The sequence below is a fragment of the Borostomias antarcticus genome, assembly GCF_949987555.1.
Source record: "Borostomias antarcticus genome assembly, chromosome: 4".
Lineage (NCBI taxonomy): Eukaryota > Metazoa > Chordata > Actinopteri > Stomiiformes > Stomiidae > Borostomias > Borostomias antarcticus.
This window is the reverse complement of record NC_140237.1, coordinates 34263439-34288673: the sequence shown is the minus strand read 5'-3', so window position 1 is coordinate 34288673 and position 25235 is coordinate 34263439. Positions and strand designations below refer to the sequence as shown.

General features: G+C 47.3%; 1 protein-coding gene across 1 annotated transcript in view; it reads left to right on the top strand.

Annotated features, from left to right (window-relative positions):
- The first annotated feature begins 2194 nt into the window (after window positions 1-2194).
- shf (Src homology 2 domain containing F) overlaps window positions 2195-25235 on the top strand; it is a 37812-nt gene continuing 14771 nt past the window's right edge. Inside the window, exons 1-2 of the mRNA XM_084436739.1 lie at window positions 2195-2805; window positions 24143-24351. Coding sequence (XP_084292865.1) covers window positions 2374-2805; window positions 24143-24351 — 641 coding nt within the window. The 5' untranslated portion in view covers window positions 2195-2373. The remainder of the gene's footprint in view (window positions 2806-24142; window positions 24352-25235) is intronic.

Genomic DNA, 25235 nt, shown 5'->3' with positions numbered 1-25235 from the left:
GGAAGTCCTCATAACTCCTCCATACATTATCCGATTTGTCCGATTTATCTCACGCTTCATGACGGTTCTGTCCTGAACACATCTATGTGTCAGTATTGCTTCATACTTATAGCGCCACCTATTGGTGAAACAGGAAGTCCTCATAACTCCTGCATACATCATCCGATTTGCACCAAATTGCTGACGCTTCATGAAGGTCACCTTCTGAACACATCTTTGCGTCGGTATTGAGTTACACTTACAGCGCCACCTACTGGTGAAACAGGAAGTACTCATAACTCCTACATACATTATCCGATTTACTCCAAATTGCTCATGCTTGATGAAGGTCGCATCTTGAACACATCTGTAGGTCAGTATTGCGTCATACCTACAGCGCCACCTACTGCTTACAGGAAGTCCTCATAACTCCTACATACTTTGTCCGATTTACACAACATTTCTCACGCTTCATCAAGGTACTGTCCTGAACACATCTATGCGTCGGTATTGAGTCACGCTTAGAGCGCCACCTACTGGTGACAGGAAGTTTCTGTCAGTACTGGACACCGAAATAGCACACCCTTTAACGGCGCCACACCCCGACCCGCGTGGGGTGCGAGGGCCCGCTCACTGCTGCTTGCAGCACTAGTTCAGGATTATGATCTATATCTTGTACCCTTTAGATGAGATGGGAGCCACACCTACTTAACTGGATCCCCATTGGCACACACACTGATGTGTGACTGGGTGTTTGCTAAGGGGTTCTGGGATCATATCTGCAGTCTGATTAAACATTTCCTGGGCAAAACATTATGTTTTAGGTGTGAATGAAGCAAGAGACCACAGTATGTGTGTGGATTTATTTTCTTTTTATACATGTAAGACCACACTGCGGTGCCTACCTGTAGTGTCCAAACTGCAGTGTGGTCTACAGGCAATTAAGTATGAGAGTTCCTGGCTCCTGAGAATCAGTTGTCTTCCAGACCCAACTCCTACATCCAGAGACATTTTTCTCTTTAACTCATATTTTAGCACTTTTAACATTTGCTTAATATAAAAAAAAAATCATATTATGGATGTTTATTTTCACTGTTTTTGTACTGTATGGATAATAATAAATGCTAGATATGACTTCACACTAAAAGCGTGCTTTGGTTTGTTTACTGAAGTCAATGATTGGATGGGATGAAAGGAATTATGCAGCCTGCCTTCGCCCAGATTTCAGAGACAAAAATTGATTTTTGTATTAATCTTCAATGCATTGAGTTTTCCCTCCCAGGGCTCTGTCAGCTGAGTTCAACTCTCAGCAGCACTGTGCTCCTCGCCGGAGGATGTTGAGTTACTAAAAAGAAATATTGCTTCACAGCCTTCGTAGCCAAGGCTACAGCACAGCTCCTACTAATTGGTTTCTGTGGAGTGTCTTCAAATGAGTAAGCGGAATGTGACTTTTGTCTGCCCCCTGATTGCAAAGTCAATTAAAGTTTACCACACCATCCCAATGTCTTGATGTCTGGAGACCTAGAGAGATTTTTCCTGAGGTCTAGTGTTTTCTCTTGAATGTCTCTGTGGTGCAGTGCATACACTATGCCCACGTGATCTAAATTCAATAGGGGTGTACACTGGAGTAGGACTGTGTCGATGCAAATCTCGTCACTGTCCATTTGCATTGGCCATCTGGAGCATAAAGTGATGTAGCCTAGTTTGCATACATTTCATCCCTTGGGTACACTACTAAGCAGCAACTGCTGGACTTAATCGTATGAAAAAAACCCTCCACTGCTTTTGACAATATGAATGACAAGGAGCCACAATGATCCTGAATATTATACTTTTGACTTCCACTACAAACCAATTAATGGCCAATTATCAAGGTGGCCATTATCTATACTAAATAGAAATACCATAATTTAAACATTCATTAACCTATCCTTTAGTTTAGCATTACCCATGCAATCACAGCCACATATCGTAGCGCTGCCATAAGGGAATATGTATTCGACTCGATGTTGAAATGCCTGAGAAAAAGTCTGAGTAGCCTACATGAGAATAAACAGTCCGGTAGATGGCAGTGGATGTTCTCAGGTGAGGGGACAGGAAAGCGCATATCCCTCACTTGCACAAGCTCTCTCCCATGATGCGTAGAGGAGGGCTTGACGTAGAGAGCGGTCTGGCTGGCAGAGCGACAGGAGTGTCACTGAGTTGGGTTGGAAAGTGCCTGTGGCTGGGTGCGCTCGGTAAGCGCACGGTTCTGGGACGGATTGGGAGCTGGAGAGACACGCTGAAACCAGTCGGGCTGAGCCAAGGACCCCTGCGCTCACGAGAAGAGTAGGACACAGCGAGGAAAGGTGGAACGAAATATATCAACTGACCTGTGAGCAATGCACTGGCAGCATGGCCAAATGGTTCAAGGAACATCTAGGATTCAAAACTACCAAAGCACCACCTCCGGCTCCCCCGAAACCGGACTACAGACATTGTCACGCCGCTGTGCCCGGTTCTCCTGGCTACCAACAGCCGAGCTCCGGGGCCACTTATCCAAGTCCCGCTCAGCCGGACATTCTTGCTGCTTACAAACTACAAAAGGAACTGGACTTCGAAGACCCATACACGCCAGGCGGAAATATCTCGTTTGGAACTGGTCTGAGCTCTGTGGGTTCGCCGGACATAAAGTATGTGTCACCAAAGCACCGACTCATAAAGGTGGAAACGGTGGAAAAAAGCAACTGTTCTCCGGGCAGCGGTATTACAGCAACCCAAGCTGTTCCTCTAGGGAGCATGAAATCACCCACCTCGCCTCCCTCGGATCAGGAAAATAAGGAAAAGGTAAGTGACCAAGCGCTTCCAAACAGTTCGCCAATGCCACTATTTCTGCAATTTTGTATCTAGAGCCTACTTGAAACAGTGACCATGTTTCAGGTTGCCCCGATTCAAACTGAAGTCGTTAAAACCGGTAGAACTAGTTAGCACAGGTGTACATCACCGGCTTGGTCCAGTTTAACATTGCGACAGACGTGTCCAGTTTACTGGAAAGTCTGTCAAATAAATGATAGCCTAGCCTATGCTACACCTTGATTCAATGTTGAACAACATTAGGCTAACTGTGGCCTATAGCCTACACACTCGAATCAGAAACGTTTGCAATGATTAAATAATAAATAAACATAGCCTAAATTAACATCTAGAAACAATGATTTACAGGAAACGTGAAATGTAGCCCGATATTCACATTATATTCTTGCTTGTTTTTTTTCTCTTTTTGTCTACATTTGTTCACATGATTAGAAAAATAGTAAATTTGTAGTCAAACGTGGGTATCCGTTCTGACCTTTGGACCTGCTTGACCTTATCCCATAAATTAGGTAGCCTATCCCAAAAACTACTAGGAACTATTTAGGGATAAAGATATTGTGAACACTATAATGCCCCAGGGAAACTCTCCCCTGGTTGGTTTTAACTACACCGCAATTTTTCCTTTTCTTAACAGCATAGGCCTACTCTTTTTTTTTACTGTCTACCCCTTGGGGTTAATTTAGCTCTCATCAACAGTAAGAGAATGTGGAGACAGATGGCGAGAATGCCTGTAGGCAGTGTTCCTCCACCATGTGTCTCCTCTAGGCATCCAGACCCTCTGAGTGTTGGTTCATTTAAAGAAACTTGAGACGTTCAATGTCAGTGAGGTTAAGGGCGAATGGAGAGTGTGATTGTGCTCAGGAATGTGGCAGCCTCTCCTCTCCTCGCATAGCTCACACACGGGAGGAGGACCCAGGAAAAAGCACCAGTGAGCTCGAGCGCAGCACCATTGCCCAACGTCTGCCGCCAACACCCTGACTGCATAACTCCCTCGTCTCCTTGCTCTGACACACTAATTGCCAAGGCCAGGCATTTGTTTACTCAAACTGTTACATCAGACAAGAGGACTGTAGTAATGTGGTGAGACGGCAACGCAGACAACACTATATCAAGTATGCAAATAAAGTGATTAGAGTTCAGGTAGCCTATGAAATACAGCGCTCATTTAGTGCACTTCCTCTTTGCCGTGTTTACCCTCCACACCTCTGCTGCAAGGTGTGGCCTGTTCTGCTCACGTTCAGTGCCATTCCAAAGGGGTTCTTTATATGCCAGTGTAACTAGTTGTAAAGTTTTCAGTGTTGCTCCTAAAACATGGGCTGTTACACAATGTCAAGGGTGCGTATAGGCTAAAGGGACATTGCGAGAAAGCTGTTCAATATTATGAATAGTGGGACTCTTTGGGGGTCATTTGAGTAACATGACAGAACTGAAATGGTTGTTGGAAGATACTCACTGTACCACAATACAAATCACAGACTTAAGAATCATGTAGTAGTGACTGTCTATATCGCCATCTTACATTTTGAGTCTGTCTCTTAGAGGCCTATGTTTTGTGCCGTTAAGTCCTGTTGTTGACTGATGACAATGCGGGGTTTTGTATGAATAGTAATGAAGCTCCGAGCACCAGCGCTGTCAGATTAAAACAATGGGAAAGTCAGGTCTCGCCATTGTCACCGCTGCTGTTTGGCTAATTGAACGGATTAACGCGTCCCCTGTTAACTGTGGTTTATTATGATCTAAGCAGTCAATTATTATTTCTCAAGCAGGGAAATACTGTTGGCTTCATCTCAACCCCCTGCTCTCTGGACACGCAGGCAGGCCGATAACTCTGTGACACAGGCAAAGGAACTCACCCTCTCGGTCATGAATATAAGATTACACCATCAGTTTGAGTAAATTCAGCGCTGCCTTTAGAGGGGTTAGCTTTGGCTGCAGCACTGTGGCTACCTTGTGTAGTGAGGTAGAGAGGACCTGAGTGGGAGCAGGCTGTCAAGAGACAAGAGAAGGCCGTCCTAGAGACATGTTGGTCACCAGGCAGCACAAGCCCTCATCAACACTCCCATATCTGACTGACTGACTAGATGGCCAATGTCATATTCTAGAAGGAGCTACTGTCTGCCCTTTGGCGGGGCCTGTTCAGTACAGACACACAACCGACATTGATAGAATGACATCTGAACAAAATCGTGCAGAAATGCTGAATAACCACTTGTTACTGAATATGCAGTTGTTGTATTATAGAGTGTACCTGAAACACAAAGCACACACTTTTTAAGATCGTATGCCTCAGCCCAAATGATGAGATTATACTGTGTGTTTTTGGCAGTCTAATAATTTGTACACACGTTTGTGAGAATATACCACTTTAATGCGTGTGGATTGGAAGTATGTGGGCTGGAACAGGCGGTGCTGACCCGGTCTGGAGTTTATCATGGATATGGGTGTTTGATAATGCTGCATTTCAAAACAACCATAGTGGCATAACAGATGTTTTCCCCTCAAAAGTCTCAGCAGACAGAGTGTAAAGCTGCCCGAAAACGATTAGTTTCAACCATCTGTAAACTGAGTGTGATTGGAGAATGAGGTTTGACACACATCCATCTTCCAACACTAGTATCACACACGCACACATGGACACACGCACGCACGCACACAACAAACAAACTCAAGGATCTATCACACCCACACACACACGCAGGGCTGAAAATTAACACCTGCCACCGGCCAAATGCAGGTAAAATTTCCAATTGGCGACTAGATTTCAGAAGGCTGAAAAAAAAATATACTTGGCCGGTAGATTTTTTTAATCTACAGTCCCCTTGGCACCGTGAGCCAAAAAGTTAATTTTCACTCCTGCACACACGGACACACACGCGCACGCACGCACACGCACAGACACACACACACACAAACAAACTATCACACCCACACACATACATGAGCACACACACACACACAAACAGACTCAGCGTCAGTAGTCATATGGACTGTATATAGCTTAACAGACTCTTCATCGGCTTGTCAGTTGTGCTGGGTCACGTTAAGTGCAGACTGCTGACGAGAGAGAGAGAGAGAGAGAGAGAGAGAGAGAGAGAGAGAGAGAGAGAGAGAGGAGGACGACCACCACACTGGTGTTGTCTTGTTATAGCACAAGGGCCATTGATGTTTTAATTACTTGACTAGTGGATGCTAATTATATAACTGCTTACCTAATGCCCTGGCTGCCAATAGTATTGTCTAGTGTTTAGTCTGTCAGCCCTCCAAAGCACTTTCCTTCTCTTCAAACTTGTATCGGAAAAAAGCAGGGTTGTCGAAAGGCTGTGGTTCATACGGGGAAGAGGCCCTTCATACACATGATAATATAAGTTATGTATGCTGATTACAAAAGGCCCAAGCCAGAGTTATTATTTCATTTAAATGTCATTTTGATAAAAGTGCCATTATGACAAGCACACAGGTGTGAGCATGGGCCTGATTGTTGTTGTGTCGTTGTTTTTGTTTATAATGATGGGACCTTCATGGTAGAGTGAGTTGAGGGAGATGATCAATTATTCTCCCGCCATGGTGGAACTAATTAAATGCCTCATCTCCTCGCTCAACCCCCCCCCCCTCCATCCCATCCTCCCACTCTCCTCCGCCAACTAACTTCTCAAGGACACGCGAAAGTGCTGCCTTGCATAACTTTGAAAATATAACCGCAAAGACAGTAGTGCTTAACTAGAACCGACTCATTATGTGGTCGTCAATAATCATAATCATGGATAATGCTTTGGCTGTAACCCCTGTTGTTCCGTGTGTGACCACCCTGATACCCGTCTTCTCTACAGACGAGCTTCCACGCAGCCCTGCAGACGGAGCTGCAAGAGGGAGGGCTCCCTGAACCCATAAACGCCTTTACATATCTATCTATAGAAGCCTGCAGTCGGGTCGTAAACGCAGACAGCTGTCCTACGGCGGACCGAGACATCTGGTTTGAAGGATTTCTTGCACGGCCGTTTCCTTATTCCTCTCTCTCTGTGCACCTTTTGATCGTCCCCTGTCTCAGCACATCCCCAGACACGAAGCCGGAGTGACAGCTCAGCACTGCAAACGATTATGTAGTTAGTTGGAAGTGGAACCCGCGGGTTCCTCCCTCGACTCCCCCAGGTGATGGAAAGGAGAGCATGGAGAAGTGCGGCGGAGCGTTTGCGCCCCCCCCCCCCCCCCTAAGTGCTTCAGGCCCGTGCTCGGGACCCGTCCCCATCCTGAGACGCATTCCCGCAGCCCGATCCAATTTTCGGCCCGTTTTGTCTCCCGTCTCTCCCCAAATTCGTACAGTATGTCTGCGTTGCGCGCCAGTTGACAGAGTTGCCGTCTCGAGCCGAGCATCAGCTGCCTCGCCTCCGCCGCTCAGATCGCATTTCTGATAACCCAATCAGACGAGGCGCTGGGAGCCAATCGGGTGTTGTTTAGCGGAGTCCTTGAAGGGAGAGTTGGGGCGTTATTAGTTTAAGATTGCGTTTGAACAGCGCATGGGGGGGTTGTACGCTCTTTAATTTCCCATGGAATAGACATTAACCGCTTTGCAATGTGCGTGTGTGTCTGTGTTCAATCTCCACTGATGTTTTCTGGTCTGATCGAATCGGTTCCTCTGTGCCCGCGGACGAGCCGAGATTATGACGCTTTACCTCCGGCTGCAATCTACTTGTGGGTGAATCAGGCCTGTTTGACTGGCCTGCAGATTAGCGGACGCAGCGCATGGCTGAACTTCCTTCAGCTTCAGACTCAAAGCCTTTTCTTTAAAACCCTTGCTCTGGCATTCCACTCTTCAGGGGGAATGTGATTAGCGCATCCCGACAGCTCTTTGTGGTGTCCTCTTCTCTAATCTCTGCCAGTGACGCGGGGGAAATGTCAGCTGAAGTAAACATTACCTGTGAGGCTCTTTGAAAGCCGTGCCATAGCTGTGTCAGTATCCACGCCTGACAGGTGCGATAGGGTGGCTTAGCTGATTGCCAGAGCAAAGCAGGAAATGGCGCTTCTGGTCCTTACCCTCAACAAACACAGGCCTGTTGTGGCGTGTCGTGAATTACAGATGACAAGTGTCAACCGCCCCGGAAATATTTTCAGAGACTGATTGGGTGACATATCACATAATATTCTGTTTACAGTATACACTAGGCTGCACCATGTCAAGGAGGTTTGTACAGGTACATAATGCAAACAGAACTGTAAATGCTAAAACTAGTTAAATTCATCTTTCACTAAGTGTACGGTATGCTGATCCACAGTTTGAGGTCCCTGTATTCATTAAGGGACTTTAGATCGACCCCTGTACATTAGTGCGCGTGTACGTGCGTGCGTGCGTTCAAATGTCACCAGAGTCCACCACCTAGGGGCGCTTGCCACAATTCATTTCTCCCATTGCCAAGTACATTTTTCTGTGTATCTAAAAAACTGCTTGGCTTCTCAGTAAATGTATAGTCTATTCTACTCTACCCAGAAGCCCTATACATGATTATATTCTGGCTCTATAGATAAATCTAATTTAGAAAACCCCACTCGATTTACACATTCAAGTAGGGGTGGGAGAAATTGCATATTTTCCTTTCCGGCATCAGCCATATTTCTTCCGGTTAACCGGTTACCCGTTGAGCAATTTGTGTTAATTAATGAGACTAAAATAGGCCTAACTTTACCTGGGTTTTGATACAGGCAACTTTGCAAAAAGCATGAGAGGTGCACTTATAGACATTTCTACTATCAATGATAATAATGTGACAAAAACACCACGATGAAGAGAGAAACACGCTTTAAGAAACAAGCGCTGCTGTAGCACCAAAGCTGTAGGCTACAAAAACGAACACGGAGACACAGAGCCTGCATTGTGCATTCAGAAAATTATAGCTCATATATCAGAAGTTGTTGGCTCGAAAAAATCACAGACACAAGTCTGATTCAATCTCTAAAATAAAACACTGTAGGCCTATAGGCCAACTGGGTCAAACAATCTGCACTTGATCCCGGCTCGCCTATCCTTACGCATACGAGCTCTGTCAAAACCAACAACCAACTACTCTCGATATGACAAAACAACAAACATTTGTCAGGAATCAGGATCAGATGAATATATTGGGTTTAGTGTAAGATGAAGCTGTAGACTTGTTCACTCGTCCCTGCTCCCTAGCGAGCCTTCATGAAACAAAAGACAAGACGGAATAAAACAGCATTATTATAACGAAGGAAGAAGAACGGCTGAACGCCATCACATCGTCACTTGCATTACGTCCGTAGAAATGGACTCGACAGATTAATTTAATTTAATAATTAGAGAGGCTGGTTAGCGGATTTTTTTATTTATTATACATGATTTAAATTGCAAAAAAAGAAAACAAACAAATACAGGTTAGTGATTTTTAGTAACCGGTAAGGCATTTGAAGGCTCTCCAATCCGGTTAACCGGATTACCTGTTAACCCCTCCCACCACTAATTCAAGAACTCTACATGCTGACAACATGCATCATGGGTGAGAGACGACAGTTCACTGTGCACTTGTATTACTATAGGAGTGGCATGGTGGCTCGGCCGCTTCACAGCAAGAAGGTCCTGGTTTGGACTCGGGCTATCTCCCGGGCCTTTCTGTGTGGAGTTTGCATGTTCTCCCGTGCTCACTCAGGTTCCCTCCACATAGAACCCTGATATAAAAACATGTAGAAGAACAGATGCTCTTCAGTCCTGTTCCTGACCAGGACTTGGATTGAGCACTTGGACTTGGTTCCTGGGCTGCCCACAGAACAGCTTGGATGGGTCCAATGCAGAGGACACATTCCACCGGCGATGGCTGAAGATACATGAGGTCCTGTAATTATAAAAATGATGTATTATGCCACAGACTGAGGGGAAGGTCAACCAGTCACTGAATAGCATTTCTTGAGATCAAAACATAGAGTTTTGTTGTGATGCTCACATACTGTAGTTCTTTAAAGAAAAAAAAAAAAAAAAAAAGTATTTTTGATCAAAGCCTTTGAATTGAATATAGATGCAATATGCAGTTTGGCTCAGAAGCACTGTTAGTTATTCTTTTTGCAGTTGTCATTACATCCCAACAGCAATCAATAGAAAGTGCTCTGACACTAAAATGAAATAAATCTGTAACCTGTGGAAGTCGTAGGACTGTAATAATTGCGTCCAATCATTTTGAGTTGCCAACTTGAAATGATTGGATGGCTTACCTGCCTGTCAACCTACCTACCTGCCTAGCGAGTGTCATTTGTTTTCGGAGGTCGGAGGGAGGGGCGGGAATTTTGTCAGTTGCATTTTTCAAGATCCTTCAAATGTTTTCCGAAGTCTAACAGGAAATCACAAACCACATACTGCACCTTTAATAATTGTGATTAATGATTCATGTACCGCTATGTACAGGTACATTGACTCTTGCAATGAAATTAATTTCCACAATTATGATAATTGGTCTCAAACACCCCAGTAGTTAGGTTGCCATTGGTCACACACCGTCAGAAAGTACAGTCAGAAAGTACAGTCAGTAAGTATCTCTTTGTTCTGTTGGTACTTAATGTTGCATGTTTCCCATTTAACGGTGATGTCATCATCCTTCGAGGTGTTCCAGAATCTCATAGAACTATTTGATATATCCCACCTGCCTTGCTCAAGACACTGTGTTCTTAAAACAACAGATTATCAAGCATTGGCGCAGGTGCGCCGTACAATCGTACCGTTTCCCCTCCAAGGAAGACGCAAACAAGTCTAGGATGTTGTATCCAGCACTCCTCGCAGGTTCTGTTCTAGGAATTCACCGCTGTTGCGCTCCGTCGATGCTATTGGCTCAGGAATCCTGGAAATCCACTCGGGGAGGAAGGAACACAGTGGTGTTGGCCCTGCGCCAACGCAGCTTACTGTGTTTATGCGTCTCCTCCGGAGCAGGATGATGTCAGCCCACAGCAGGATGGGGAGGAATGACACGAGGAAAGAACTCGGCTCTGAAGCGTTCTGCTGTTAATTAAGGGTATTAGCTCAGTGAAGGTGTGTCTTGTGTGTAATTTGGATGCAGAAGAGTTAATTATATAAGACTGAAAGAATGTTTAACCATGTTGTCTCCTTTAATGTGATACTAGCTTTAAACCACATAAACGAAGCATCTTACTGTGGAGTAAGGTCACCTTAGGGTGTTTTAAAGTCTTCAATTTAATATGGAGTCAGGGATTTTATGAATAACACCACATGTTCATGAAAATTCTAACCCTTTAAGCCTTTTTTCAAGAGGTGTAGCGGGCAAGTTGCAAACCCTCAAGCTATGCCAAGTGGATACAGCCCATCAGGTCACAGTCAGCCTGCACGCTAAGCCAGCAGTCGAAGGCTAGCAGTTGAGGGCAGGGTAGTTTGGAGAAGTTGCAGACACATGGCACTGTTTTGTTTAATGACAGCGTGTAGTAGTGCATGTGAGGGGGGAGTCCTGGTGGCCAGGCAGATCGTCACACACTGATTAAAAGGAAACAAATTGAACCTTGAGGTTTCATGCCATCCAGCGCTCAGAAAGTCTACGTGAAGCCAGAGTATTTTTACCCACTATCCTCTGGCAACAGTAGAACTGCCTAAATCTCTGAGTAAACACAACTCTTCTTTACCCTAAAGTAGCTGGGACATTTTTCACCCTACCAACTGTGTTGGTTTTCTATTCTTTTCTCTTTCCCCCCCCCCTCCTCTGGTGTGTAGTACATAGGAATTATCCCTGTGCATTGTGGGTAGAGCGCAGAGGGGAAACATGCTGTTCTGTTTTTATGTTTGCTCTCCAGGAGGTCGAGCGGGAGAGGAAGTGTGCTCTCCCCTCCGGCGGAGCTGGCCTGCTATCCGTGCCCGCTGGGCAGCTTGTGGTGACCGCGTCAGTCGATGGCGTAAACAAGCCGAGCCCCTCATTACACGTTACCGGCGCGGGTGCCCCCCCCCGGAGCTGGCGGCGGCGCAGACGTAGTCTCGGTAGTCACAGTTCAAGTAGTCGGAGACAGTTGACCTCCGGCGTTGTCTCGCCCCACACTGACGGCACTGCGTCATTTTTTCACTGTGTGGCCAGGGGTCAGTCTATCTAAGTCGGTCTATGTGTTTTATAAGCCCGTAATATCTGCTGTAGACTCTCTGTGACTCTGGCCTAGGTCATTACTGAGGTATATGAAGTCACAATACTGTGGTGTGAAGGTGATGAAGTCACCTATTTGTCATGCGTTCAGGCCATCGTGGCGTAGCTCAGCGGAGGGATCGGACAAAAGGTAAAGCACCAGGCTGCTGTGTGCTTTTGTTTAGAGGAAAACTAAGGACCAAGAGGGTTGCTCCAGGATTAAGGAAGTGCTCCCTTCCTGACAGGAAGTGTTTACAACTTGGTGACATTCCCTTTTGACTGGGCAAGTCTGCGCTCGCTGCAGCGGGGCAGGCTGGGAATGTTCACTCTGCCGTCTGTAACACAAGAACCAGGGTTCATGTTTTCTCCTGTCCCAACATGAGTCCCCGGGCCCCGGGGATCGGGACACGCTGCCCCGGTTGGGGAACAAGGCTGTGGGGTGTTCTCTTGTCAAGCCTCCCATTCTCTCTCTCTCTCTCCCTCCCTCTCTCTCTCTCCCCCCCCCACTCCCTCTCTCCCTCCCTCTCCCTCTCTCCCTCTCCCTCTCTCCCTCTCTCTCTCCCTCCCTCTCTCCCTCCCTCTCTCTCTCTCTCTCTCTCCCTCTCCCTCTCTCTCTCTCTCCCCCCCACTCCCTCTCTCTCTCTCTCTCTCTCTCTCTCCCTCTCCCTCTCCCTCTCTCTCTCTCTCTCTCTCCCTCTCCCTCTCTCCCTCTCTCTCTCCCTCCCTCTCTCCCTCCCTCTCTCTCTCTCTCTCTCTCTCTCCCTCTCCCTCCCTCTCTCTCTCCCTCCCTCTCTCTCTCCCTCCCTCTCCCTCTCCCTCTCTCTCTCTCTCCCTCTCCCTCTCTCTCTCCCTCTCTCTCTCCCTCCCTCTCCCCCCTCCCCCTCTCCCTTTCCCTCTCCCTCCCTCTCTCTCTCTCTCTCTCTCTCTCTCTCGGTTGCGCCGGAGGGAGTGGAAAGCCCCGTAGCGACAGCTGTTTGACACAAGACTACACCCCGCCCGCTCCTATTGTCAGCCGCCGGACTGCGGGTCTGGCGTGACCGGGGGCCTCTACACACACGCTCGCCACACAGAGGCTAGCTGAGGCCACGGCCCTTCCTACCGCCATCAAGTCATCCTCACGGTTCAAACCCGTCTGGCTGTGATTATGCCCCGGACCTCGCTTGTTTTCCTCCAGCCACTATAAATCTTCACACACCCAAATCGCAACCTCACTCCCAGAGGATGGCTTCATTTTGTTTTGGTTAAGGCCCCTACTTTTCATAATTGCTTCAGTTGTTGTTGTTGTTGCTGTTGATGTCGCCGTTTCGTAAGCGTAGGATACGGCGGCGGAGCTTAGCCTCGTCTGTGTCTCATTTAACAGCAATACAAGACAGTGTGTGTCTGTGTGTGTCTGTGTGTGTCTGTGTGTGTTAGTGTGTGTCTGTGTGTGTCTGTGTGTCTGTTAGTGTGTGCTAGAATATATTTGTGAATGTGTGCCTGGACCCTCCATGCCTACTGAGCCAGGAGCCCATTCCTGCACACACACCTTAAACTCCACTCCTTAAAGTGAGAGAGTAATAAATCTATCTCACAGGGAGGGGAAGGAAATTGGATTTTGTCAAGCGTATCCTCAAGTGCTAAATCTGGAATATCTGTCGCGTATTAAGGGTTCCGTAATCTGGCGGCGCCCTGCTGTCGAGGGGCCTGAGCGCGTGTTGAGTGTGTGTTGAGTGTGTGTTGAGTGTGTGTTGAGAGTGTGTTGAGTGTATGTCGAGTTGTGTCCAAAGGGAGTCTTTGTTACACGCAACCCAGGGGACACGCTGTATTTAAAGGGATGAACGGCGTGTAGCAGAGAGAAACGCGTGAGCGAGGATTCCGTTGAGACGGCGCGGTTGATTGGACGGTCCGTTTTTGGGGGCCGGGGGGGTGGAGACTGTCACGGTAGGAGATGTCTGAACAGGAAGTGGAACAGGAAGTGGAGGAGCACCTGGCCGGGGTACTTTGTGGCCGAGAGCGCTGCGTGTCGCGTTTACACCGTCCGCCTCTTGGCTCAGCGTCACTGCAATATGTTTGTGTCGCGGCGGTTTTGGAACAAGAACAGAAGGAGCAAGGAACCAAAAAAAACAACAACTATCGCATCTTCCCCGTCGCATTAGAGGGCATTGTCCGAAGAACAAGAGAGACCTACGACCTTGAGTCTCCTCTTCGTGACGCCCCGGGGGGGACAATGAACGAGAGACACACACCGGAACGTGGTGGAAACGGCGATACTGGATCGTGCATTTGGCTCAACTCGGTGTCAAAACATCCTCACAGATATAAAGTTCTCCGAGTAGACAATCCAGTTCTACCCTTACGGGATCCCGTCGCCGTGGCTGCATGCCTGTGTGTCGGGTTTCATCACAGAGGCCGGTGGGGAAGCGAGATGTGTGATTATCATCAGCAGCAGACTGGCGTGGTTCCGCTGATTTGAGCTCGACGACAAACCTCTCATTACCTGTGTTCTGTCCTGGCGTTTGCATGGTTGGGTGTAACCTCTGTGTGTGTGTGTGTGTGTGTGTGTGTGTGTGTGTGTGTGTGTGTGTGTGTGTGTGTGTGTGTGTGTGTGTGTGTGTGTGTGTGTGTGTGTGTGTGTGTGTGTGTGTGTGTGTGTGTGTGTGTGTGTGTGTGTGTGTGTGTGTGTGTGTGTGGCGTGCTGTGTCTCCCATGCTCTGGCTTTTGTGAGGGCCTGAGTGTGCGTAGTCAACCTGGTTCCGCCTTTTACGGCCTTTCAACAACACTGACGTTCATGATCCTCCGAGGTGCGAAGCCGCGTGTAGGAGGTCCCTCTACCCCAGCTGTGGAACGTAACCACTCTCTCCTTTTCTTCCTGCCTTCTACCATACACTGACCCCAGTTGCGCGGTATCGGTGTCATTGTGGCTCCGTCTGTAGGCGTTGCCATGCAAACTATGATCAATGACAGGCTAAATCACTTCTCCATGCGCTCCCTCTCTCTGGCTGGCATCGCCACCCCTGCCACCCCGCCACCCGCCACCCCACATGGACAGCAGCCCAGAGATCTAAAGAAGAACTTTTTTTTTATGTGGTCTGAATCTTAAAGGAGCGACTAATAAATAAGTCAGCATGAAAAAGTGTGAGCTGTGCTTTGAACAACACAGATGTCTGGGGGGTTGTTCGGGTGGAGACGCATGCTAAGCTAACGGCTTAACACATCAAAACACACGGGAGTTTCCAGGAATAATCCCCCCTCATACCTTATTGAGCTGCTTAATGTAACAAGTTGTAACTTTCTCTAAAACCCATTACCCTCAAATAGTAGACTTTCTATGTCTGAAGAATTACAGTTTTGCTGACGGAGGAATGCCAAAGTAAGTAATCCCTGTCTTGTACCATGTGTCATTATTCAACATTTTGTTGAAGTGGTTTTTGCTTGTGGTGTCAGGGATTAAAAAGTTAATTTATGGTCAGAGCTTTGAGCAAATTAATCCATAAAAAATAGATCTCTAATACCTACATAAGACGCCACTAAAATCCTGAGAAATATTGGAATGTGGTAATATGAACATTTCTTGTTTCACTACTGCATTGTTTACATTTACTGATAATCTTCTCTTTAGGGTAATCATGAAAATATATTTCCCCATTTTTTGTACATCTATATTTCTCCACAGCATTCATAATGAAAAATGATATAAATAAATATACAATTCCTTTCCTTTTTTGTGTTTTTTCCTCATTTCTTTGCAACTGTAAAATAGAGCCCTAAGAGTGCTTTTATCTCAGATATTCCTCTCTAGGATTCATTGCCTTTCCTTTTTCTGAGATAAGCAGCACTCTTTAACCCCTGAACCTCAGGCCTGAGAACCTCTAACACAGCTGAGAGAAGCTGACATTAATTCACCTGAAGACAAAAAAGGGGATTCTTCTTCCCTCTTAGCACTGTTTGAGTTTCAATTGCTTGGAAAAGAAGGGCCTCATTTAGGGCTGGGCGATATTGACAAAAACATACATTGCAGCGGTGCAATTTTTTGCGATATATATTGCAATATATTTTGCTTGTTTAAAACAGAAATAAGCAAACTAGTAAACATACGGGCCTATGTCCTATATGAGGTTAGAACTAAACAGTGATCCTCGCGTCTGCTTACACCGGTAGCCAAGTGTCTTGACTGCGTTCCAAAACGCCTACTAATAATGCGTCTCTTAGTTTTTACAGTCATCAAAATTAAAAAGTTGAGCAAAAAGTTTGTATCATGACATGTTTTGAGTTAACATAGCAGGAGAAAAAGAGAACAACATGGCAGGCCCTTGTGATGTGACTATTGTGCATGGACACATTGAGATGGCGATGCATAAACCATATATTGTGCAAACCTATCCTCATTGCAAATTATTGTATAATAATTAGGAATTTATAAGATTTTAGCGATTCCGATTCGGTTTTCGATTCTGCTTATCGATCCGATTCCGATTCGATTCTCTTATCGATTCTCATTGGGCAAAAAAGAGTACAAACAGGTTTATTAACATTAATTTTCTTTTATATGTACTACTTTGAACATGCCAGTTACAGTGCTGTTTTAGGTGTATTCACCTTGAACTAAACATAAAACTGACATAAACAAATCAGTATTTTTTCAGATCGACCACCAGCCTGACTCTGAACGTCATCATCTAAATTACATGGATGGAAATGGAGATTATTCATATAGTGAAAGCTGGTTTACACAATTAAACAAATGGCACTAACACAATAGACAGGGACTCTTGAGGAGTTTACCTTCGACTACACTAACGTTAGCTGCGCTGCTGTCGTCACTCCGGAGCGCATCAAAAACGGGACATTCCTGCAAAGTTATCGCATGCTGTGTGGCCAAATGTTTTTGCATATTTAGTCATTTTCCCCTTTGATGATATAGGTTTTTGCAAGCATTGCAAGTGGCCGTGTTGTCATCTTGTCGCGTGAAATGTAACCACATTTTCAAGGGTTCTTCTACCTCAGTCTAATAAAACAAAACAAGGCAGCGTGCGTGTGACGACATTGCACACATGTTTAGGGCTGTAGGATTGTATCGATACAACGATGCATCGCGGTACGTAGTCTCGCGATACTGTATCGATCTTTCAGCCCGGAGTATCGATACAGCCGGGCGCTGTAAAATTTAAAAATAAAAATATTTTTTTTTATAAAAGTATTTTTTATTTACATTTTTAAATCCAGTTTAAAAAGCATATTCTACAATATTAAGTTAAAAAAGCATACATATAAATAATTTTGAAAAACCATAAATACTACAATGTTGACAGTTTAAAAAGCATGGATATCAAATGTAAAATATTTATTAGCTAGCTCTCTGTCCAGTCATTGAGTTTGAGTTATCTATATAGTTCATTTGAGCCATTCAGTTTTCAGTCTTGAACACTTAAAATCTTTCAGTAAATGTGTGTATCGCAATACGTATCGTATCGTATTGTATCGTGACCTCTGTATCGTGATACGTATCGAATCGTGACCTGTGTATCGTGATGCATATCGTATCGGGAAATCCAAGATGATATACAGCCCTACACATGTTGCGCAGCAACAACAGGTATCGATAGCGGAATCGTTAAGGATTTTGGCTAACGATTCCAAGGAATCGATTCACTCAACAAGAACCGGTTTTCGATTCCCATCCCTAATAATAATTAAATTACATTAGCTATACCTTCCCCGATTTTTAAGTAGGCATTCACGGCCCCTCTACATCCTTTAAGAGCCGCATAGAGCCCCAGTTGATTCCCAGGCAACAACTTCTGTCTCTTAGGAAACGTTTCGGTAACGTTTTATTAATGTCAGAGTTGCATTAAGGGAAAGCTACATCTACGTAGTCCTTCCTGGAACAGGCGCATTGAGTTAACGCCTGCAGTCCTCATCTAAAAGCCTGTAATTGATTTGTGAGTAATGCTTCATAGTAGGCTGTCATTGAATTTGCACTTCCAGTACTTCTGTGTCCCACCAGCTTCTTGATAGCTGCTGCATCGTGTCAACACAGAAGTTGCAAGTGAATTGCCTTATCTGGACATTTGATGGGAATATGTTTGCTTCAGATGACAAAAGCATATTGCGTCCTGAATAAAAATGTCAACATGTGCTGGAACGTTTTGGATTATTTATCAGATACAGATGTGACAGTCTTTGCTGGATATCCCTTTTAGATGAGTGTATCTGTTCTCTCCTCACCTCTCCGTTCCTCTCCTCTCCCCTGCTCTGAGACAGCTTTCATGGTTTCATTAGGTTTTTGTTTTTTTTTAACTTAGAAACAAAAGAGCAGCAGCAGCAGAATGAGCGCTTTGAAACGGCCTAATGCAATCGAGCTGCTAAGCCCTGAGTCCTATTAGGTTATCAGTGGCTGAAATCCCCTGTGGCGTGAGACATAAATCACAAACGTCAGACCTTTTTTTCCCTCCCTCCATCCCTCCTTCCCTCCCTCTCTTACTCCCTCCCTCCCTCCCTCTCTCCCTCTCTTACTCCCTCCCTCCTTCCCTCCCTCTCTTACTCCCTCCCTCCCTCTCTCCCTCTCTTACTCCCTCCCTCCTTCCCTCCCTCCCTCCCTCCCTCCCTCCCTCCCTCCCTCCCTCCCTCCCTCCCTCCCTCCCTCCCTCCCTCCCTCCTTCCCTCCCTCCCTCTCTTACTCCCTCCCTCCCTCCCTCTCTGACACTCAGGCTCTAGTGGTGGTCTGGTCTCATAGGGGAGGCATCACTCATTCTGACACCACTCGTTGTTTCTGGACCAGCTAGGACATTTCTGTCCCCTCCCTGCCGCTACTCGTTCAGGTGGCCACTCACACGGCAGACCCAGAGCCTGGCTGACATGGCTGTCTTTCTGTCTTTGCCCTTCTGTGGGAGGGAGTCCTTTTCTAGTCTTAATCTGGTGCATCCAACAGCCTTAAATGTTTTTTTGTTGTTGTTGTCGTTTCTTACTACAGAGCTAGAAACGTTCGTATTGTTTGAGAATTTGGAATAGGCCACAAAAGTCAGCAACGCAATTGCATTGTTTTCTTTGTTCGTTGATCAAAATGCAAACAGAATGGCAGCAGAGAAATTGATAATAAATTGGTCCGTCGCATTTCTGCGTTGACTGTGCTCTCCTAGTCATGGCCCCTGAAGCTGTACAGTTACAGTGTGATATTGACCTGCTAGACCTATTCTCTCTGGTGGAGGTTGTATATTTTCTATCTTCTAATGGAGGACTGTGGCCCAATTGCATTGTAATAATCTAGGAACCCTCCAGAATGCCCATCCAAAGTGGCAGTTGGCTGTTACACCTTCCCTCCATACCTCGCACTCTCACTAGACCCACGCTGATTTGAAATCGACTCCATTCCCTCAGAGCTGCAATGCATTTTAAGCAGTCTGGGGCTAGTTCTCACACTCCGGCTGTCTGGTGACTATTATCCGTTGCTGACTATCTACTAGGGCTGCACAATTAACCGCAAATTAATCGAAATCGCGATTAGGACCTCCGCGATTAACTAATCGCAAAAGGCCGCAATTAAGCAATTTCAGTACCTGCAGCAATTAGCGAAAACGAGGTCAGTGAGTTGGTAGCAAGAAAGGGATCAACGTCCGTGATTTGGGAGCATTTTGGTTTTTATATATTAATATTATATATTAATTATTAATCACAATTATTAATCGCAATTAGCATTTTGAAGCAAATAATCGCAATTATTATCTTTTGTCATAATCGTGCAGCCCTACTAGCTACTGTATATGACACGCTCAGCCGAAGAACTCAGCCGGACATTAGCATGAGTGTAATTCAGTAGGCCCTGCGGTCAAACAGGGGACATGTCCTAAGTACCCTGCAATGTTGCTTTGTGAGGCTCAAGCCCCTGCTTAGCCGAGCTCACGTCCGCGATGTATATATAGGGTCCATGGTGTATATAGGGGCCAGGCAGGATTGCACCGTGGGTGAATTTGACTTTCATGACGAGTGTGGCTTGGCGGTGGTCCTGACACGCCACCCGGGCGGGCATGCCGGCGGGCAGATGGCGTATCCCCGGGTGACGCCACTCTCCCTGGCAGAGCCCCCCCCCCCCCCCCCCTCCACATTCCCCCGGCTCCGGCTGATGTCTAGTCATTAGTGCTGTCGGCCGAGGAGGAGTAACACACAGGCTCATCAACCCCCTCCTCTCTTCCCTAATGTCGCTGTTTAGATGTGCCACATGTCCTGAGGGGAATGTGTCTCATCCTCCCTGGTGATCACTGTGGGAACTTCTCTTCTCTCCTTCCACTGGTTTCGTCGAAGACCTACTTCCCAAACTCCTGGACTGGTTCGGCTAGTTATCTTGTTTCCCAAAGTCCTTGATTGATGATGTCTGCGGCAGAGATGACCGGTTCACACTGCAATTTAAATGTCTTATTCAAATCATCATATCGCCATAAATGTCAATGTAACATTCTTTGTATGGGCCTCAAAATTAAGGTCAGAGTCCAGCACAACACCTACATTTCTTGCCTGACATTTCGTATTCAGTGACAGTGTTTTTAAGTACACAGATAGTCTCTCTCTTCCATCTTTTCACATCTTCCATCACACCTTTCTGCCAATGATTCATATTTCAGTTTTGTCCTGCTTCAACTGGAGGAAGTTCTGTGACATCAACACATTTATGTTAGCAATACATTCTGTCAAGCGGTCAATTAAGCTGTGGTCGAGGGGTGTCACAGACATGTAGAGCTGGGTGTCATCAGCATAGCTATGGTAGCTAATGTTCCTTCTCATGACATCGCATAGGGGTAACATGTACAGACTGAAAAGTAGGGGCCCTAGAATTGATCCTTGTGGAACCCCACGTCATCTCAGTGTTTTTTGATCTGTGGTCACCAAGAGCGACGGAAAACTCCGGAGAGGCCTACACAATTTTCCAGTCTTCTGATCAGGATACTATGGTCTACCGTGTCAAACGCTGCACTCAGGTCTTGGAGGGCAGAGAGCTTTTTCGAGTCAGCATTTATTCTGTGGTCGTTAACAACCTTGACCAGCGATGTCTCTGTGCCATGATACTGGCGAAAAACCTGATGGAAAAGTTTCCAAGATACAATTTGCAGCTAGGAAATCAGTTAGCTCCTGAAATAATTTTTTTTCTAGAATTTTGCTTAAAAAGTTACATCATTCGGAAAGTTTCCGGAAATTTTATGGAAATTTTCCACCCCTTTGCAACCCCATTCCAGTAACATGTTGACTGAAGTCCATGGAATTCAGGAGGTTAATGAAACCCCTACCCTTCGAGTCACCCTCATTGTCTACATGCAGATTAAAATCGCCAGTGATAGTAATCTGATAATAGTTTGTGGGAATCATAGCCAGGAGTTCTGAGGAATCCGGGTATTAAATGTATTATTCATGACTGTGAGGCTTGTTGGTGAGGCATCGCTGAGCAGAAAGAGGCGGACGATGGGCGGTCAGGTACGTGGGCTCCGTACGCGGCCCCGCCCCTCAAGCTGCCGAGGCTCAGCCCAGCAGCGCAGCCTCATAGCCTGGGAGAACATTACCAGGTGCTAAAAAGAGCTTTCAGTGGGTGATTGTGGCGAATGATTGCGAGAACAAGCCCGCGGCTAAATATACGCCTTGGCTCGATTGCTGTCCTCTTTTCCAGTTGCTGTAATATATAAATCTTTTTCCGGCCCCCGTAGCTGTTTGATGACAAGACCTCACAGCCCCCAATAAAGCGTGTGGGCACGGCGGTCACCATTAGGGTCCAGCTGTCGGTGCCAGCTCAGGAAGTAGGTAGGCCCAGCTCCCACGGGCCGCTGTTCTCATTGGTGAGGTCGTTCTGTGAGGCCCGGTCTAGCCTAGCCTATCGGTCCGAAAGCGTGTCACTCATAAGACATTGTCTCTGTTTTTAACCCTGACCTTCTGTGTTGGTTTGACCACATGGACTGATTGCCTCGGGAGTCATGATGCACCGGCCCCGTTATTTGGTTGGTTCATGTCTTGTTTTGGTCACGGTGGCTGTTTATCTGGTTTCGGGTCGCGACTGGAACGGTACTGACGCGGACCGGCCGACGTGATTGCTAGCTCGGTTTCCACGCTACAAGGTGTGAAATGGAACTCGTCGTTTGTCACAGTGAAATACTTCAGTGTCAGGGACAGAGACATGTGTAATGAATGGCAGAATTTAATTAAAGTCTTCAGTGAGATATATTTGTGGTAAAAAAACAAACCAAAAGAGTGTGTGCATTGGATCCCCTCCCCGCCCCCTTTTGAATTCACAGAAGCAAAACAGAGGAGGAACCCATAATTATGTTGTGGCAAACTAGTCCTAGTTATTTTCCCCCGAGAAACGGATGGAGAGGGAGATGGTTTTCAGTGTAAAACAGAAGCCAGTTTAAAAGCATGGCAACCCTCCGGGAGCCGTGTCCATGTATTGCGTAGGCGAAACGCTCGGGCACATTATAGCTGTCACATTCGCACCCGTGTAAGATCACCACCTCTCACCGCTGTGCCATCGCTAATGATCCAAAGTCAGCTTTGTGTGTCACGCACTACATCGCACAGGTAGAAAAAAAGAAACGAAAGTAGTGCCAACTGCCAAGGTGAACTTTTCACTCGTTAACACGCTCGACAAGTTTCCTTATCTCGTTATCTCATTATCTTGTAAAGCGATATTCAGGTGGCGTCAGAGCAGGAAGAGGTCGGTGGCGCTTTCCGCCGGGAGCTCAGAGCCCGGAGAGGCTTGTGTCTGGATTCCCCCTAGCTTTCCCCGAGACTGGTCGCAGGTGTCTCTCTCTCTCTCTCTCTCTCTCTCTCTCCCTCTCTCTCTCTCTCTCCCCCCTCTCTCTCTCTCTCTCTCTCTCTCTCTCTCCCCCCCCCCCCCCCCCCCCTCTCTCTCTCTCTCTCAAGGGGTGGCCCTGTGTCCCGTGCTCCTGGGAAAGGGTGTGTGTGGAGGAAGGAAGGCCTGTGTCAGGCTGGTTAGCCGGAGACACGGCCAGGCATGAGGCTCAGTCCGCCCCCAGACTACCGCCTGGCTGACTGACCCCACCTGCCCACTCCGTCCAGGGATGAGCGATGAGCTTATTCACAATTACACTAAATCCTTCCTGTAGATGACTTATGACTCATAGGGTGTAGTGCCAATTTGCTGCTTTCATGGGCGTGTGTCTGTTTGTGTGTGTGTGCGTGTGTGTGTGTGTGTTTGTGTTTGTCAGTGTGTATGTTTGTGTGCGTGCGTGTCTGTTTGTGTGTGTCTGTTTGTGTGCGTCTGTTTGTGTGTGTGTGTGTGTGTGTCAGTGTCCGTTTGTGTGCATGTCCGTTTGTGTCTGTGGGTGTGTGTCCGTTTGTGTGTTTTTGTGTGTGTGTGTGTGTGTCTGTTTGGACGCCACGGGGCCTCCCTTCCCTCCAGCCCGTCTGTCTGCCCGCTGGGTCCGCTGACCGGTGTCGCCCCCTGCCTCCCGGTGGTCCCAGCAGCAGACCGGACCACCCCCACCCGCCTGCTACAGCAGCAGCCCGTCCCAAACCCCCTCTGGCCCGCCTCCCTCGGACCCACGGGCCAACATGGCAGATGGCAGAGGTCCACATCGTACCCCTTCAGCTTTACAGCTTCTATTTTGAAGGACAATTGTGCGTTTGACAGGTGGTCGTTTGTGTGAGCCGGCCGGAAATGAGTTTTCAGCGAGACACTGTGAGTGTGTGCGGACAGAAGGTCTGTTAGCCTTTATTTCGGGGCCTCAGGGCCTCAGGACGTTCCCCTAATTGCCATCTTCTGCTCGGAGTTCTCAGTAAAACGGCAAGACTGCAATTAGCCGTGGCCGACTGCAGCTCCCCCGTAAATCTGCCAAATTGTTTCTCTTAAGACAGTGCACCCGTTGTGGTCTGTCCTCTTTTTTCCCTCGCTGGTCTTTGAATCGCAGACGCCGTCAGGCGCTGGAGGAGTGAACTAGGTCTGCAGGAGAGAGGAGGAGAGATGGTGTTGGTGGTGTTGGTGGCAGTGGTGTTGGTGGCAGTGAAGCATAGGGAGGAAAAAGGGTGTTATTAATTCGTGTCTCGCCCCCCCCCAGTCTTCTCTCTTCTGGGGGTCACGTGGAGGCGACGTGGTCCCGGGCCTCGGCGCTCTCCTCAGCTGGGCCCACGCGTGGGTCCGGGGGGGTGGGGGTGTGTGTCGCGGCTCGCGACAAGAGCAGCCGAACGTGTTCTCCTCCCGGCGATCCTCATCCTCCCCCTCTCTCTCTCTCTCTCAGCTCATCATCCTGGAGGACTACGCGGACCCCTTCGACGCGGAGCAGGCCGGGGGGACGCAGGCCGGCACGGAGAAGGTGACGGAGAACGACGGCTACATGGAACCGTACGAGGCCCAGAAGATGATGGCAGGTAGGCCCACTCTCTCTGGACCTTCAGGTCCACTCTCACATCTGTCACTCGGCCTCCCCGAAGGTCAGAGGTCGGAAGTGTGAGAGTGCCACGCGTTTGTTGAATATCCTCTGACCTCTGACCTCTCACTCACTGGACAGACTCCTCTTGTATCTTTGCGTAGCCCCCCCGTTCACCTTCGACCTCGAGTTCCTCACAGCAGGTCACATGTCCGGTAGCGTACACCCACAGTGGTGTAGTGGAGGGTGTTCGGAGGTATACTGAGCAAACACACTTCTTTATCCATGGACCAACAGTATACCCACTTTAAACACCACTAAGGCAAAAATGGTAACGTTTCTGCTACAGTATACCCACTTCTTTAGTCACCACTGCTTATACACCTTCACTGTAGATACAGAGTCAGTCTCTGTTCTGGCAGTTAGTACACTTGGCCATATTGCTGGCTGCTAATGAACTCGTTCAGACGAAGCCAGCGACAAGCTACATGACTGATGCAGCGGAGCGTGAAGCATCTCTGCGGGAGGATAGGGAACAAAACACACTTGGAAACAGAGTCGCTGTCCCCAGGAAGATGATACAGCCCACAAGCTAGGGAAGAGGTAATACTAGCTCTAGTAATAACACGGGTACGTCGTCAGGAGAGATGGGCTTTTGTGGTCGTCTCCGTCTGAGCCGTTCATTCTCAGTGACACGGTACATTCTGCTCTGAGTGACGACATCTTTTTTTCCGAGACGACAACAGCTCCAGGGCTCGAGCCAGACGAGATGAGCATGTTTATTCGTCGGCCAAGGACAACGCAGCGTAGCTGAAGAACAGGGAATGTGGAAAATGCCGAATATTAAACGCTAACCTTGTGGTTGGAGGGGGGGGGGGGGAGATTGGTGCTGAGGTCTTGACTTCATGACCTCTGTGCGCGTTGGGTTCTCCCCTCTCTCACTCTCTCTCTCTCTCTCTCTCTC